This window comes from Chelon labrosus, assembly GCF_963514085.1.
Source record: "Chelon labrosus genome assembly, chromosome: 20".
In the NCBI taxonomy this organism is placed as follows: domain Eukaryota; kingdom Metazoa; phylum Chordata; class Actinopteri; order Mugiliformes; family Mugilidae; genus Chelon; species Chelon labrosus.
In genome coordinates, this window is record NC_140353.1 from 17500624 (window position 1) to 17518063 (window position 17440).

Here is a 17440-nt window from a genome sequence, read left to right on the forward strand (position 1 = left end):
CAGGCCAAACTTACAATAACTACTCCCATTGTTTTTGAGAACACAAGCCTGCACTTACGTCCTTTTCATTTATAGCTGTAGCAATTAAAAAGAAAGCCGACTTCTAGAGGTGAGTCTGGCTGTGACCCCGGGGTGGCGTGGAGACATAAAGCAGCTGGTTGTATCTTGCTCCACTGCAAGATACAACCCAACCCAGACATCTGCTCTGAAGATGAACAGCCAATAAAAAAAAAAAAAAAGGGATTAGCCTAGACACCCAATTTCCCCAACGCCCTCCCGCCTAAACATTTGCCCGTAAATCTGGGTGGTGTTGTGCAGGCCCCAGATGTGATCCTTCTCTTCCTTCATTTCTTTTTATTTATTTATTCCACAACTTACATTGTCATAATTTGACAAATGTGTGGCTATCCCACTGTGAAGTTGGTGCACAGTGTTGATGTGTGAAGGAGAAAGGAAGGACAGATGGCAAACATTCATTATAGCTGTCCTCCATCGTTTTGGGCATCCCTCCCCAACTGGCCACTGTGCGTGTCGCTGTGGTATCAGAGTAATGGCGTCATGATCAAATAGTGGAGGAAGGCTATTTGCAGAGCCTCGTGGCTTCATTTAAAAGCATACTCTGCACCTGGGACTGAGCCGGACTGATACGTCAACACACACAATCTCGCACCTTCTGCACCGTAAAAAAAAAAAAAAACTAGAACAATCACCTCTGCCTGTGTGAGTCTTTTCATGTACTTCACGGGGGCCGGGCCCAGTCTGAAAGCTGTGCGCGAGTGTCACGACAGGACGCAGCAGGTGTGTGATGTAGTAACAGAGAAGAACGGCGTGTCTGGAGAAAAAGCACAGATGTCCCTGTGCACGCGTTCCAGTCAAATTCATGACATTGTTCAGCTCTGTACCTGCGCACAGCTGGGGTGTGTATTTGATCATGTGTGCAGTGGGAAGCTTGTGAGTGCGGAAGGTTTTAAGAAAGTCGGGGATTTATTTTCTCAGTAATAGTTTTTAGAGAAATGCTAGATTGAACAGTTTAAATCAGATTGCTGGACTAGCTTAAGGGCTTAGTGCAGATAAAGTTTTACAATGGTCTCTCAATGGTCATCTGTTCTGAGTCTAGAAAGCATTAGAGTTTTTATTAAAGTCTGCACATCTGTTTGTGCGTGTTTGTTTCAGAATATCATATTGCACTGCGGACAAAATGCACGACAAAGTGTTTGCCTACATTGTCCAGAGCCAACACAACGAGACTCTCGAGTGCCATGCCTTCCTCTGCTCCAAGAGAAAAATGGTGAGTAAATGAGTTTGTGTAATTATGTGTCTCTGAGACACCCACTGTGTGCACAAGTGGGCTGTTTTCACAAAGTAGTCTAATAAACACTTTATGTGAGCTGAACACCCACCTCCTTTAAGAGTCTGAAACCAGCTGGATCCATTTACTCAACGAAAAAAAAAATATTTTTTTTGCAGTTCTCATTTCTAAACAAAAGATTAATTTGTTTATTTTGTCCACTTTGTTTTCTTACTAAGATGAAAAAAAGTCTCTTATCTATCTGTTAAATATGAAGATATACCAACTTTTAGTTAGCTTAGTTTAGCATCAAGGCTGGGAAGCCCTGTCTGAATGTAACAGAAACTGCCTTCCAGCACCTCTATGGGTGCGGCGAAACCACAATCTACCCAGCAGGATTTACGCGACTGTTGTGGCCCAAAACTGGGGCACAGGAAATAGCATGGATAGAGTTGTAAATATAAACTTCAAGCGCCGAATCTAGGACTGGTAGCACTCATGTAAGAAGATAAGTGAATAAGCATATTTCCTGAAACCTGGAACCAGTGCCTTCTGTTACTATACTTCACTGTATATAAATAAATATATAGTAGAATAAGGGAACAAGCTACTGCATAGTCTTTATGCAGCGTATTTCTGTAGATTCAGCCTGTGCTCTTGGCAGTCCATAAAAAGCACTTTCTGCAGATACAGTATGTTGCAAGGAGAACTGACAAGTGCCACACCGCTACGTTGAGTCACACTTTTCACTGCCTGTATTTAAGCAAGTATCCAAATATGAAGTCAGGAGAAAGAAAGGAGTGACAGCATGAAGGGCGAGGAGGCTGTCATCCCTCTCTTGGAATTCTCACCATCCCTGGAGGGTTGCTGAACGAGCCCGCCACTCCCTCCTCTTCCTTCCCCTCACCAATTTAGCTGTGGCCAAAAGGCCACGTATCCTCCCAGTTACGCAAACAATTTGTAAAGAACTCCACGGGTTTCTCTTCCCTCTCCACGTGAATCTGTGAAGAGCCTCCTTCTCGTGCTGGTGGTCAGTTCCTGTTTGCATCGCTGCCATATCTCCTCTCCTTCCTGGAACTTCCTTCCCGTGCTTGAGATGCATTTGAGTGTTATTCACAGCTCACTCTTTTCTGTCTCTCCACCAACAGGCCCAGGCGGTAACCCTAACGGTGGCTCAAGCGTTCAGGGTGGCGTTTGAATTCTGGCAGGCTGCCAAGGAAGGTACGCACGGTTGCTCCCATAGTGTAACGGATGAGTGAAGACATTCCTCTTTTACCCTCCTCCTCCTCCTCTTACTGTACACATCCTTCAACTTACCTCCTTACAATAATCCTACATTTTATCCTGAGGTCTCCTAGGCAACACGAAAACATACATTTTCCCATGTGTTCGTCTTGGCTCTGACACCCTGTAGAGAGGTCATGAGGACTGCTCCTTGACACACACACACACACACACACGCTTATAGAGGAAGCCATTGATTCCCCCCACAGTGGTTAAATAAGAGAGACCTGTTTTAGTTTAGTGACGCCTTTTTTATTACAGGAGACTCTGTGGGCCTGTTTAGATCTGATCTGGGCAACCTAATTGCAAGTGACTGGCTTTAGGCGTTTAAGTGTTCAGACCTGGCATTAACATGCGTCTCCAGATCTGATCTCAGTTTCATGCTCTGTGTGAAAATAAACACAGACATCGTCTGGGGCTCAGTAGAATATTCTAACAGCTGATTTCTCTAATGGGTCTCTACCACTGCTCCAGAACTGAGAACAGCTCTGTTTTCTGTGTGTGCATCATGACTTTGGTACACCCAGTAAGTTATTATATACTGATCTCCACCCTGATGTTAGTTAGACCTGCACAAAACTCACATTAAAACTCCAACCCTGGAAGTTATCTCTGGTGTTAAAGGGAAAATAAAGACATCTGGAATTATTGAGCCACACATGGCTCCTTATGCTCAACATGATCGCATCAATAATTAACCTCATATTAATATGTTATTTAATGACTTAATCACACTTTCATTTGTTAATTCTTGCTTAGATTTATTACTTATTAAGTTAGTTAACAGCTACAAGGACATAATGTTGTAAAATGATCTCATTACTAAAGAAGACATTACAGACTTAATGGGCGATCGATTATAATAGTGATCTGAATGAATGAGACAAAACTCTGCAGACACAGGAGCACCTCTGTTGTGTAGGAGGTCTTAAATGTGACTCGCGACGCATGGCTTTCACACCACCAAAGGAATGCGATCCAGACCACGTCCAAATGTGGTCAGAGATTGGATCTCTCAAATGCAATGTGGGTGTTCACACCTGTCTTTCACACTGGCCACTTGCGATCGAATAGCCCAGATCGGATCTTAATGCAAGGTCTGAACAGGCCCAGTCATGGTTAAAGACTCATCTAGGTGTTGATGTGGAGAGGAGGTAAAGGTTAGCCTGAGGCAGAGGCAGGCCGACTGGAGTAAATCTTCCACAGTGATTCCAGTGATCTTCATGTATTTCACCTTTTATTGCACTCTGCTTCACAGAATTCCTTTTCTTCTTCTATATTTTTCTGTTTCATGTCGAACCCGCAACCTCTTTGAGTTTGTGAGGGTATTTCGTAGCAGGGACTAAAGGGGATAAGGAACGGTGTGCGAGTTCAGACACAACCGTGAACACAGCAGGCAATCAAAGTGCTGTGTAAGGACAGTGTCACACACAAGCAGCTCAGCTCAGCAGAACACGCATGTAATTTACTGCATGTATGACTCCAGTGTAAATGAGCTATTCTCGTCACATAATATGGTATTTGCATCACCGCCGCCCCCCAGCCGTCTTCCTCATCTTTACATCTGTGCTGCATTGTGTGTGTTCTTTTGAAATGTGTGATTATCCATTGTTGCTTTCTGTATTTTATTCATTTATTTATTTGTTCATTTTTTATTTATTTTTTTGCACCTGCCACCTTGATCTCCAGCCTCCCCGTGCACTCACCGTTGAGTTCCTTTCTTTTCCCTCTCCATCCTCATCCCAGCACTCTGTTTATCATAAAGAGTGGAGGAGAGGAGAGCGAGACGGTGGGGGGATGGGGATGTGGAGAAGAGAGGGCAAGAAGGCATGAAAGGCGGGGCAGGGAGGGGTGCGGGGATGGCGAGCGTGCAAGACAGAAAGGAAAATGATTGTGTGCGCGTGTCAGTGGGGGCTCAGCCCCCCCTGACAGATTCAGCGGCGGTGCCATTGATCCTGTCTGATGCGAAGGAGCGCTTATTTATTCAGTCCTTTAGAGACGCACGCTTGCAACTGTATGAAAATTCCTACCCCCTCTTTCTTTCTTGCAACATTGCTACCCCTTCCTCTTCTTCTTCTGTGTTGGTTGGGAATGCTTTTATGTGGGCACATTTCCTTTATCTTTTTTCTTTTTTTTTTTTTTACAAGATCAATGTCATGGACTACTCACCCCACGCCTCTTCATTTTAGAGTTAAATAAGAAAAATTGCAATATAGTACAGACACTTTTTAACCTTAATCTTTTTCCCACACACCACATCTCTCTTTCCTTCTCTCATCCCTTTTCACCTCTCCTTGAGTGTTCTAGGTGGGTGTAGTATCCCTTTTAATTTAATGACATGTTTTCTCCTAGTTCTCGCGGTTCTGGTAGGGGTTATGGAGGGGATAGGAGGAATCTATTTTCAAAAGGAAGCTGCGGCGTTCTCTTGTGACACAGGAGAAGAAAGAGCGGCAGGGAGAGTGAAGAAAATCCTTTCGAGTCTGTTTCATTAAAGTTCCAAGACCCCGGAGGATCAGGGCAGGAAGTGGGGTATCCACTGCATGTCTGTCTTGTTTCTCGCCATCTCTCCTCCACCACCCAGAGTGGTTCTCCGCAGCACACCACACATTCCTGACCCACATTCCTCTGTATATTAAAGCGCCCATCTCTGCTCATAAATCTGCATTCGGATAATATTCGCAGTAAATACTTTGAACTGGAGTGTTCAGAAGAGAAGTTGGTTTCGTGTGTAGCAGCAGCAGCAGCAGCAGCAGCAGCAGCAGCAGCAGTGTAATACTCCAATCAGACTGAAAACTACACACTAGAAAGACCGTGAGGAGAAAACAGGTGTCTGGGGACATTTTTGTTACACTGCCATCGCTAAGCTACCTGTTCTCATGAGACGGGTTTTTTTTTAAACAAAGGGTGATGATGAAATAAAAATGTCTCCTTGCTGAAACAAGGTCCTTTTGGAATAGGCAGAAATGGACGTCTCATCTGGAGCGACGGCGCTGAAATCCTTATTTACCGTGTGTCAGCATCTTGGCCCCTGTGGGACTTATCAGTAGCACAGAAGGTCTTGTGTTTTTCTGCGATTAGTTTGAGGATCTTCTTAACCTTCGTGTCATGGGAAATGACATTTTAGTTAAGGCACAGATGGTTGTTTTCTGAGTCCATTTGCGAGCGGACTCGGACTCAGCTAGTCATTACAAATATCTGGGCCCCTATTTATCAAGCATGTCGGTGGAGGACATCGCTTAGAGTGATGGATTATTGCTCTTAATAGGAGCAAAAACATTTTATGTTGACAAAGAAAAATACAGAGTTCAAGCTCTCCCTGCAGAAACTGATGCCGCCACAGTGTTGCACTTTTATTGCAAGGAGGAAAATGCAGCGGCGCGGCAAGAATAATCTTGTTCAAGCCAATATTTTTGGAAGTAATTAATTAAACTTGCCTTATAATTCAGATATCGATGGCCTTTTATTGAGGACGGACTAAAACAAACATTGATTTTTAGCTGCCTAATGAATGTAATCCTATTTTCTTATCCAAGATGCGGGGTTAAATATTTGAAAGACCAAGTTTCACTCTTACAGGGTACTTTGCATCCCTCTTGTTACAATGCATTTCCCAGAACAAGTGAACAAAGAGTGCAGTGGACGGGTGAATCACATTTACGACACGTGCTTATGCAATATGCGCAAGATGCAGCAGCACTCTTCTAGGACTTGTGAAATAATGAGGTTGGATGATGCATGGCACCGTGAAATCTTCTAATAATCTCTATTAAACAACAACAACAAAAAACAGATTATAAATTATATATTTTTTTTTAAAGGTGACCTGGTCACAAAGGTGTCAATACAAGAAAATACATATCAGTACATGTGAGAAATGTTAAAAACTATCTGCTCATGTGAACACAAATCATGCACAACACATACGCACAGGAATAACGAGCCAGCGTTGGTAGGCGATGTAGCAAGAACTGTTTGCGGTTCACACTTCTGTTAAGTTTCGTTTATTGGAAGTGGACACAAGAGAGTGTTTAATAGATTGAGTCTAAGCTCCATGTAATTCCAAGACCAGAGGGCGTAGTAAAAGAAACTTTTTTCCCCCAGTCTCAGTCTGCAGAGGTCGCAGGTGGCACCTTTAAACGCAGTCAGTTGTTGCATTTATGATTGGAGATTGCAGGGATGTCATATGGACGATTTTGCAGAGAGCAACTTTTATTTAGACTGGTAAGGCAGCCTTACCCCAATGTTAGTCCACATAAATGTCTCTCAAGTGAGTGAGAGGAGGATGCACCTTCCTCTCAGCACACAAACCAAAATACACTCAGGGGAGTGACTCTTTGGCAGTGGAGACAGTTTGAGACAAGTACATACACAGACTGGCTAACCTGTCTAGAATGTGCCTTAACATGTGCCAACACTGCACGCGGCAAGTGAAGACCTTAACCTTAAAGTGGGTCAAGTTTGGCCAAGTCAGTGGGACAAACAAATCTGTAAATGTTATCACCATAATCAAACAAGGCTGGAGTCATACTGTAGTGTGGAGATAGAGGAAAAACATGACTGATACATACAAGAAATCCATCATGAACTTGGTTTCCTCGATAGTTCTTCAGTGTGATGTTTGAAATTAAAATTGTAATGTAAATGCCATCATTTCTGAATACATAACCGTAGCAGATTTCTCAAGTCACTTATACCACAGTACGACATTATGCATAAAAGAATTGATGCTATTTTCTAATCCTCAATCACAACCTTTCCCAGCTGTAGCCCCGTTTCTAAAAAGCGTTCCTAGACTTTTCTAACTTTCGGAGCAGTTCTGAGGAGGTTCTGAAATGCCGTATAATTACAGGCCCTAAAGCTGCTCTGCTTGCCCTCTGCTAAGTTTAGTAAAGTAGCAGCGTCATGCAGGAAGTGTATCGAAAGCTGTTGTCAGTGGTGCTTGGCGACCTCCGAGTGTGCCGTGGCCTCTCAGTGTAAATGCTGCAGTGAGTGCAACTTCCTGCTGTTTGAGATGTGTGAAAATCTTTGAAGCCGCGGCGGACCCTCTCCTCCTGTAGGTTTCGCCTGGCAGATGACTTGAGCGACGGCTTTTACTTTATCTGCCAAATTACCGCCGCCGATTTGTTTACGCATATTGCATGCTCGGTTAGTGAAACATTTAATGGCCACATTTCCAGCTGCTGGAGAAATAACCGCTCCTCCAACAACACCCTGACCCTGTGGTAGTTTAGGAGTCACAAATCACTTGTCTTTACTGACTGCTCTTTTTCTCCCTTTCTCTCTTTGTCCTGCACACATAGAAAAAGAGAAGCGAGCGAAGTCGGGTTCAGACGGGGAAGGAGCCAGCAACTCCCAGTCGGACAGCTCGGCCAGCCTGGGCAGCCTGAAGGGAGGAGGTGAGTCACGTCGCCCATCATCACGTCTCCCTCTCTCTCCTCCTCACCCTCTCTGTCACAGCAGTCGTAGCCTCGGGGGAGAGGAAGAGTAGTCAGCCGACTGTCAAAGATTGGCCTATATTGAGGCGGCAGGTCAGATGACAACAGTCTGCGCTTCCTTGGTTATTATAGCTCACAGACATAACAATGAAGAGCGAATGACATTTTTAAGTGATTATGTACGATGATAATGGTGATGGCCTTTTTAATTTGCTAACATTAAATCCTCATTGCTGTGTTGTGGATTCATTAAAGCAAATCTTGCTTCAGCAATTCTATTGACGTTGTGCGATAACAGAGAACTCTTATCGCGCTCGTACAATAGCCCGACTGTGGGAACACAATTGGAGCGCAGTTTGTGTAAAAAGCATGAAAGAGGACTGCGCTTTCTATGACCCCATTGTTCCACCAGATTTCCTAAGATTTTAGACAGGGGTCATGCCCTCCGAACATATTGCTGACATCCACCGAGTCGGACAACCTTAAGGCATTGTTAGTTCAATGTCCAAGGCCTGTGAATAAATGAGAAGGAGTGCACCCTGTTGTCTGAGGCACAATAGCTGTACACTATTCTCATAGTGCTTTCTTTTCAGTTTGTGTTTGTGCCTTTTTCCTGTCACATTTTGTATGCCGATGTCCTGTGATGGCATTTTCCCCGTCATCCTTTTGGAATTTGAGGTTTCAGTTTGGGACAGGCATATTTTGTTTGCAGGGAAGTCTAAAAACCTCTGAAAACATCAGCTTTGTGCAGAGCTTCCCCCTCTGTCTAGCCAGGTGGCCTCCAGCCACAGAGAGAGATCTCTCTAAATCTGCTCGGACACTTTATTTCAGTGTGGCGCCCTGATTGCGTAGCATTTCATGGCAGATGCGGGTTTTAAGGATGATCCCCTGTGGGAAGACTCAACAAAGCAGGGGCTGGACACAGATTTCTGCTAACAGAGAGGCTTGGTGTCCGTTTCCGGACTAATATTATCCCTCTGACCATTTGGTGGGTCATTTAGCTGCCAGGGAATTGGATTTCTCTAAGGCAAATTGGAGTAATTGCACAACAGAGTAATACGCGGTGCTTTGGGAGCTTCTGAGTGCCTTTTGAACCAGGTTGAGCAGCGTTCTCCTGCCAGAGGATTTTAGCTGAGAAGCAGTGACTGGGGACGGCAGAGCTTTAGAGCTTTAGGGGGGAAGGTTACATTTACGTGCCCTGCACTTTGGCTGATCAAATGGCATGCCACTGAGTCAGAGAGACTCTCAGGATTATCAGTGATGTTGTCAGAGGTGAATCAGCTTTATTCATGAGACATGATACCCTCCACTCTGTCCCGGTGCCAGGCCTCTAATTCTTGGTTTACACTCCCACAAGGGATCTACACACAGATACTTGTGTGCTGCTGTGTCGACATTGTTCTGTAATTACACCACTGAAACATTAGTCAGCTGTGTTGGGTTTTTATGTGTACTTCAAACAGTAGTGACTGAAACCCAGCAGATCATGTTTGAAGTTGGAGTTAATAAATGTTGAGCAACAGGTAGTTTTATTCAAATCACTGCAAAACATCAAAAAGAGAAGTTGTCTAAGTAGTGGTAAATAGCGCCACCACTTAGATACGTGAACTAGGAAATGCATTTCAGACCAATTGCTGCCGTTGCACGCTATTCTCACCACAACATGTATTACATTTTCTAAGAAGAAGTGCACATCAGGCTACGCTGCACGTGGCTTAACAGTGGCTCCAAAAAATAAACGCCACTTCCTGTGTTAGCCTGATTGTTAGGGGGATTGTGCTGTCTTTACAGGCTGCAGTGTAGACCTGCTAATTATTTATTTCCTCAGCAATTAATCGGATTACTATTTTCCCAGATTCTTCCCAGAGTCCAAAGTGACATCTTCAAATTTGACGTAACAACAAGCCAAAATCAAAAGACACAGAATTTACTGTTATACAATATTTAAGCATCTAGTCATCTAAATAGTTGCTGTTATAGATACGCGTTTGTTCCTAGAGCCCCACTTCCACCTTAACAAAAACCTAACCTAATCAGTTGAGTCCTGATCCTTTTTCGCCATGAAGGACAACCCTACGTTATTGCCCTCTCCATAACTACACAATAGTACAACGCCTCTGAGCCAGTGTTGACAGAGAGGTTGAATGAGAACTTTATTGCCTGCTGACTCCGTTGTCAGTGAGCTTTACTTTGAAGGAACCCAGAAACTGTTCAGATGTCAGTTAAGGGTGTTCTAGTTTCAGAGTCACGGGAGCATTAGAGGAGTAATTTTACCGTTCTCAGTGGACAACATTAGCCTAAAAGACGAGGCGGAAATGAGTGTTGACACACATTATTGAAACGCATTAATCATCAGGCAAGGCCATTACAAGCCAATCCCATTATAGATCAGTGGTGTCAACGTAGTTAGGCGTAAAAGTCAAGGGGTTACTCAGTGCTCACTTATCACAAAGTGACAATCCACAGATGACTGAATTGATGAGATACATTAGAGGTGGAATAATGAAAACTGAACCTCACCAGATAGTGTGTGATCGTAGATCTTTTATATGCATAAGAGTATGACAGTCACAAGTGCTGATCATATGCTTACATGGAATTAATGTATTGTTATGTTGTTGTTTACTGACAGACTGGGGCTTAACTGTGAATATGAACTACTTTTATATTTAAGTTGTTGTAAATTGTGCTCGTGTTTTTCAGAAGTAGCCACCGGGAAACTTCTGGATTTGGCAGAGGGAGCCAACATGGCGCTGGTCCACTCAGGAACAAAGCAGACTGATTCGGATCCCTTTACGGTGCATAATCACGCAACAGAGAACAACAATACTGTATGGGTAAGACAAGAGTCGGGCTGGTCAGTGGGTTTCAGCTGTTTAGCCTTGATAAGATGGGAAGGGATAAATTCCAAGCAGGAAACCCTGATTAACTGACCAGAGTGCCTGGGGAGGCACCGTACCTGCTGCATCAAAGGAGTGGGCCCCCGCGGCTGTACCGCTGCCACGATGAGGTAGACAATGGCCCATTGAACAGAACTGGGCTTATCGAACGGTCACATAGCTGGAGAGGGTGTGGGGCTTCAAATAGTTTAGCTTTACTTCCCCTTTGAGGATAGAGGGAAGTGGCAAGAGGTGAATGAATGCATGTGATAGTGAGTCTATTAATATGTCATGATTAAATGCTGTTTACTGATCGTCTCTTGAGGCAAAAAACTAATAAATATGTGTCTGTTGTGTCTGGCAGGAGTTGGAGGACGGTCTGGACGAGGCTTTCTCAAGGTGAGGGGAAGTGTGAATTTGTGTTTTCCTCCTCCTCTGATAAACAGCCACACGAGCTGCCGTTGAGGGAGAAGCCGCCCGCAGTTTGGCCTGCTCTCGTAATCAACTCTGCCCGTCCCCGCTCTGAGATCGGTTTACAGGCCCCGGTGCAGCCGACACCCGCCCTGAGTCATGCTGCTTTTGTAGGCTCCGTTTTCCATCACGCTGATTTCATGTGAGGTCGAGAAGACTGTGATTACAAACATTAGCTGCTGAGGGACACTTTGCATTCTATTTATATCACAAACCCAAAGGGAAGTAACTTATTTACACTATTGCACGCTCTTCAGCAGGAAACAGTATACAGTGTGAAGTCTGCAAGATATAAAGTCCATTGTCTGTGCTGATTGGAATTCCTTAAATCCCGTCTCTGCCGTCAACAGGCTAATCAGAACAGAGCTGGAGTCCACTGTGATTAATGTTTCAATTTAGATTAGCTGTGGTGGTCTGCTGTCAGGTTGCACAGTGAAAATGTTTACAGCTATTTGTTTAGGGCCACTGTAAAGACTCCATTTTAGTGTGTTCATTTCCTTTGGTTCTGCTTTTCATTTCCTCTGCTAATTCGACAGGGATAGTACTATTTTCTCACTTACATTTATTGGAGGGAGACCAGGCTCCACGGACTCTGTAATCAGGCACCAAGAGGCCATTTTAGCCCTGTTATCAGATGATTATTTGTGCCCACACACTGTAATTACACCCTAACGCCGTTACTCTCCCTCTCCGTGATTAATGAGGATGCTGCCAGCATAAGCAAAGATGCACCAGTTTTGTAGACGTATGTAATTGAAGGAAATTCAGGGGCACCAAGAGGCAGGTTGACATCTCTGATCCCAGTGTTCACCAGCACAATCAACTTCCCCTGACAAGGAGAGCGGAAGAGAAACAAGAGAAAAGAGAATGACTGAATGATGGTGTCTGCGAGTCCTGAGTGTTCAAACACTTCACAGTCACCAGGTCTTATATTTCTCTCAGCATGCAGGAGATAATGTAGCAGGCAAACTCACAAAATGACTCAATGTTGAACTATACTTTAGGTTTGATCAGGAACATTTGAATTCTCTTACATGAACAGTTTTGCTACTATATCTGCTGTGAGTAGGTTACATAGAGATGTTGTCAGGGACCAGTGCTGTAGCTATTCTCGTGTCTTTACTGCCATCTACTGGCTGCTGCTCAGTAACTGTAAATTTAAAAAGCCTGCCAGAAGACAACGATAAGAAAACAATGTGTAATATTTGCATATATATTCTGTTTTGTGAAGAGAAAAATAAGCCTATTTCTAAGCATTTAGACATGAGGCCAAACAGTGGCCACATAAGTATGTCCGGTAATGGTTCAGTTTAATTGTTGCCTGACTTGTGACATGTTTCCTTTGCACCCCCAGCCGCAGTCTGGATAGCTTTGAATCCTACTCAGGTAACAATATCATTCACTGGATATTGTGACTTCCACCTCATTCTCCCCTCGTCAAGTCACGATTCAAGTCTGCTCATCTGTGTGGATGTCCGTGTTCATCCAGATTTATTAAGACTCGTGTAGTTTTATCATTAACATAGATCAGAAACTTTGACTTACTCTAAAATGCAACAAGGAGGAAGCCTCCCTCCTTTCACCATTCACAGTTTAACATGCCAACGGAAAGTCTCTCTGCCACAGAACCTGATGTTTCCTCCACTGTGTCCACGTCCTCATCACACATGTTGTGATTCTGCTTCACGTCCATCAGCTTTCACTGTGTTAGAACCATGACACTGAATGAGAGATGTCACAGTGACTGGAAGTGGTGTGTGTTCACATGTAGGACTAACATGTTTTTAGTGTAAAATAAGCATTCAGTATGTAGGATATTGGATCGTCTCAGACTGTAGAAAAGTGGATGCCATGACAGCTCCATGAAAGTAAAGAGAAAGAGCTCCCCCTGGTGACTGGCTGCAGTATAGGTCATAAGCTCCTCCTCCTCCATATTAGTGGATGGGACTTTGGGCAAAATTAAAACACTACAGTCCATGTCAAATATAGATTTTTTTCCAAGGATGGTTCCTGTCATATGTAGTTAATATAATACTAATGCATGTTCAAATATCAATTCTTCTAAGAAAGTTAGTTTTAGTTATTATTATTTGACACTTTAGAAACAAAAACATAAAGCATCTTATAATCCAACACTTGTAACTGGTGGAGGTAGAGATGGGCGTAGTACTAACCAAATGCAAAAGCCAGTGAGTCTAGAGGAAGTGTGGATGGGTCATCGATAATATGGCTCCACTCTCAGACTGTACTGCTCACACTCTTCAAACTGGTAACATGGTGCCACCCGTATCCCCAGGATACTAGCGTCAATTTGACCAGTTGTCGTCCATATTTTCTACAGTCTATGGATTGTCGTGATCATATCAATAAGGGAATCATTTTATTTACACATCTGGCCACATGTGGCGTTGTTTTGTTCAGTCATGATCTCCTCTTTATGTATAGGATGACCATTTTTATGTCCATATTTTCTGTACAAACTGTATTCACCGCTGCTTATACACTTTTTAAAGTAGCAAACAATCGACTAATAATCAGACGAATTTTGATCACAGCCCAGATTTAATCGTAGCAGTTGCTAATAAAATGTCTGTTTTCCTTTTTTCCTCCAGACTCGCTGAGTCTCGCACTAACCCCCAGGTCCTGGACATTGGGGTAAACCCTCAGGACTTGAACTCTGAAGAGTGCCTGTCCCCAGGCAAATGGGACCAAGAGGAGATGGACTTCACAGCACAAAAAGACACGTTAGGGTTCTAGTGTGAAGCCTCTGCCAAGAAGGGAAAACCAGGGAGAGATGAGGAGAAGTGATGGTAAAACTGAAGAGACGGCAGACAGCGATGACATCTGAAAGGTTCCCCACCTCCTCCCTGCTGCTCTCACTGCTGCAGTCTAGTGGCTCTCTGATGCTTCTGCATCCACACGACCAGAGACGGACAACGTGGGCTGGCTGCTCGCAGAACAGGCCAAAGCAATACAAAGCAGTTCCTCCCTTTTCTTTGGAAAACATGCAGTCACTTAATGTTGGTTACAGTCAGTGTATAACTTCTTTTTTGTGTCTGTTTACCCATTCACGGTTGGTAATGTGTTTGTGGTATGTGCTCGTGTACATTGCGTTACAGAAAGTGTGCGTGTGTGCGTGCGTGCGTGTGTGCGTGCGTGTGTGTGTGCTCGTGCGCGTGTGTGTGTGTGTGTGTGTGCAGTATATAAATGTACAAAGTGAAATATGAGAACCATGAAATGAGTGGAGATTGGAAGGTCAACAAGGGTCCTGTTACCTATTTGATTTACTTAGAGGCGAAGAAATGAAACAGGATTAGAGGGAAAGTCACCAATGCACCAGTTCCTGTACTGGCTGAAACAGTTACGTTACTACCTATGTGCTTCAAGTCTTCAGCCTTTCGTAGGGCATCAAAAGCTTTAAAAAAATGTGTGTGCATGTTTGTCAGAGAGTGTTTGTGTGAAAAATGGATGAGAACAAAGTGACAATCTTATTTTTTTTTCTACTGCAAAATCTATTTTTGCACTCAGCAGTCATCTTTAAAAGCACACATTTCATTTAAGGGAATTAAATGTCAATAAGCATCCAAGTCGTTATTTAGGCTTATATACAGTGCCTCTATTAACTCTTCTCCTTGAACTTTACAAAGCGTTTTACAACTTTAACTCACCATACTCAAAGTTAGATTCCTGATTCTTATTTGTCTGACATGTGGATTAAAATGTTGCGTCTCACAAGATTGACCAACCCTGGAGAGAAGTATAAAACTCCAAATGACACATTTGACTCAAGGATGAGACTTGGATGGTAAAGTGGAAAGAGGTTGAGAGATTTATTTCACTTTAACACAACTTTTAACATGTCAACTCAGATTTGCAGCTGTAAAACAAACCAGGCAGTCCACCAGGATGAAGGTGTTGTGTCAGCACTCTGCCACCATATGTTCTATTATGTTACACTGACTTTAATAGTTTACTGTTTTGTTTTTGTTTAATTTTTCCCCGGGGATGTTTCCCAGTGTTATTTCTGGCATTTGTTTATGTATGAATTTAATTTAATTCATTAATTTACATAAATTTCAATAAAAATCTAATTGTGTTTGTTTATGATGCGAATCAAATAATTATTTTCTCCAGTGTGAAGATTCAGTTTTCTATTTGTGCGTTGAAGAGAAAACAGGTATAATCTGAAGATGTCCCCTTGTGTTTTAGGAGAAAATTGAAGTTGATGTGGACGTGCCAAAATCTGCAGTTTCTTGTTCATAAGGAGTCAATTCTCACAGACCTCAATGTTAAAATGTCCAACTTTACAGCAGAGCTATAAAAATGTTCAGAGTCTGGTACTAAAACCGGGTTTGGTCTCTATAGCTAGTTTCCCTACTGATGACAAATTATACGGGTTAATAATGTTTTGTATAACTCAAACATTAAAATTTAATGAAGGCCCAAAGTGCTGTATAATTAGGTTTGTGCCAATGACAGGTGACGGTTGATAAAATAAGTATCTTTCTTAAACAGAAACCTGTCCTGCTTAACTTAAAACTGTATAAATTAATAGAAAACATTAGAAAGTAGAACATTCCTCTTGTAACAGTGCAATAAGAAAAGTGCGAACAGAAAGTGTGAGGAAACATTGTTGCTTTGTTGTCTTCCAGTATCTTCTTCGCAACCTCGACCAGTGAGATGAGCGGGATTCCCACTGTCAGCTCATTGGTCAAAGAGCAGATGATGGCCTGGGAATAAATTAATTTATAATTAATTCATTAATAATGAATAACAACATCGGGTGCCCGCAATTTGAAATACATGATGAGTGCTTGGGCAACACTGAATCTGCAGTGATGTACGACTAGTTTTACAATTTTGTCAAGCTTACCGTAAACACTCATAGTTCGTAGATGTTCGTAGTGCTTTAAATAAAATGTTTATAATCTGGTCAGGGGGTTTATATATGTCTGAACACAACAAGTTTGAATAATTATTCACATTAGAGTCAGTTATCTTGTTATTTGGGAAATTTATAGTATGACATTCTAGTCTGGAAGCTAGACCAACTTATGGGAAATTTGGTCTGCAGTCTCTCCATTGAGAAGTGATTATGCTTGGGCAAAGATCTGCTGAGCCAAACAAATTGTTTGTTTATGTGGTGATAGCCAGTGTAAGAGCAACTCATCTGTGTGCCATGGAGTAGTATTTGTTTACAACAAAATGGCTTAAGAGACCAAAATCCATTCACACATGCACACCTACCTTCAATTTAAGAATCAGCAATGAACCTGCTGTGCATGTTTTTGGACTGTGGGAGGGTGCTGGAGCACCCAGAGAAAACCCAGGCAGGCACAAGAACCTGCCTATTATTATAGTATAACAATACTATAAGGGCCTCAGGAGGAGGTGATATTATGGAGGTCATGACCTCAGCTGAATGCGACATCATGAGGTTTCCCTCCACAGGTCGCCAGTCTATCACAGGACTAACATTAAGAGACCAAAATCCATTCACACATGCACACCTAGAATCGCCAGTGAACCTGATGTGCATGTTTTTGGACTGTGGGAGGGTGCCGGAGCACCCAGAGAAAACCCAGGCAGACACAAGAACCTGCCTATTATTATAGTATAACAATACTATAAGGGCCACTAATGGCTTTCCACTGTATTGGCTGAGGGCTACACCATTAGCATTAGCTTGGTGGCTTGAGGAGGCTGAGACCTCCACCTGCATCTAGGGTGACCAGATCCCAATTCACCAGATGTGGGACAAAGGCTACGTTTGTGTGGGACAATGTGGGACAATGTGGGACAATGTGAGATAACAGTGCATCAAGGTACCCTAAAAGAACTAAAAGAAAAAATAAACATTTCTATTCTGCCCCTTTGCTTATAACATCACTATGCTTTGCCATCTGATTGATTCAGTAGCACATAACAGCCTGCAAATAAAAACTTAAATATATTCATTCATTCATCTTCTATACCCGTGTAGTCCTGTTAACGGTCACGGGGGTGTGCTGGAGCCTATCCCAGCTGTCATCGGGCGAGAGGCAGGGGTACACCCTGGACAGGTCGCCAGTCTATCGCAGGGC

At 43.1% G+C, this 17440-nt stretch overlaps 1 protein-coding gene across 4 annotated transcripts in view; it reads left to right on the top strand.

Moving 5' to 3' along the window:
• The window catches only part of ldlrap1b (low density lipoprotein receptor adaptor protein 1b), a 32320-nt gene extending 16859 nt beyond the window's left edge, over window positions 1-15461 (top strand). Inside the window, exons 4-9 of one of the 4 annotated variants that reach the window (XM_084568647.1) lie at window positions 1174-1288; window positions 2437-2509; window positions 7873-7968; window positions 10711-10805; window positions 11251-11285; window positions 13970-15461. In XM_084568647.1, coding sequence (XP_084424773.1) covers window positions 1174-1288; window positions 2437-2509; window positions 7873-7968; window positions 10711-10805; window positions 11251-11285; window positions 13970-14114 — 559 coding nt within the window. In that variant the 3' untranslated portion in view covers window positions 14115-15461. Of the gene's footprint in view, window positions 1-1173; window positions 1289-2436; window positions 2510-7872; window positions 7969-10710; window positions 10845-11250; window positions 11286-13969 lie in introns of all 4 variants that reach the window. The other 3 variants (XM_084568646.1, XM_084568648.1, XM_084568645.1) reach the window with 3 other exon arrangements.
• The last annotated feature ends 1979 nt before the right edge of the window (window positions 15462-17440 follow it).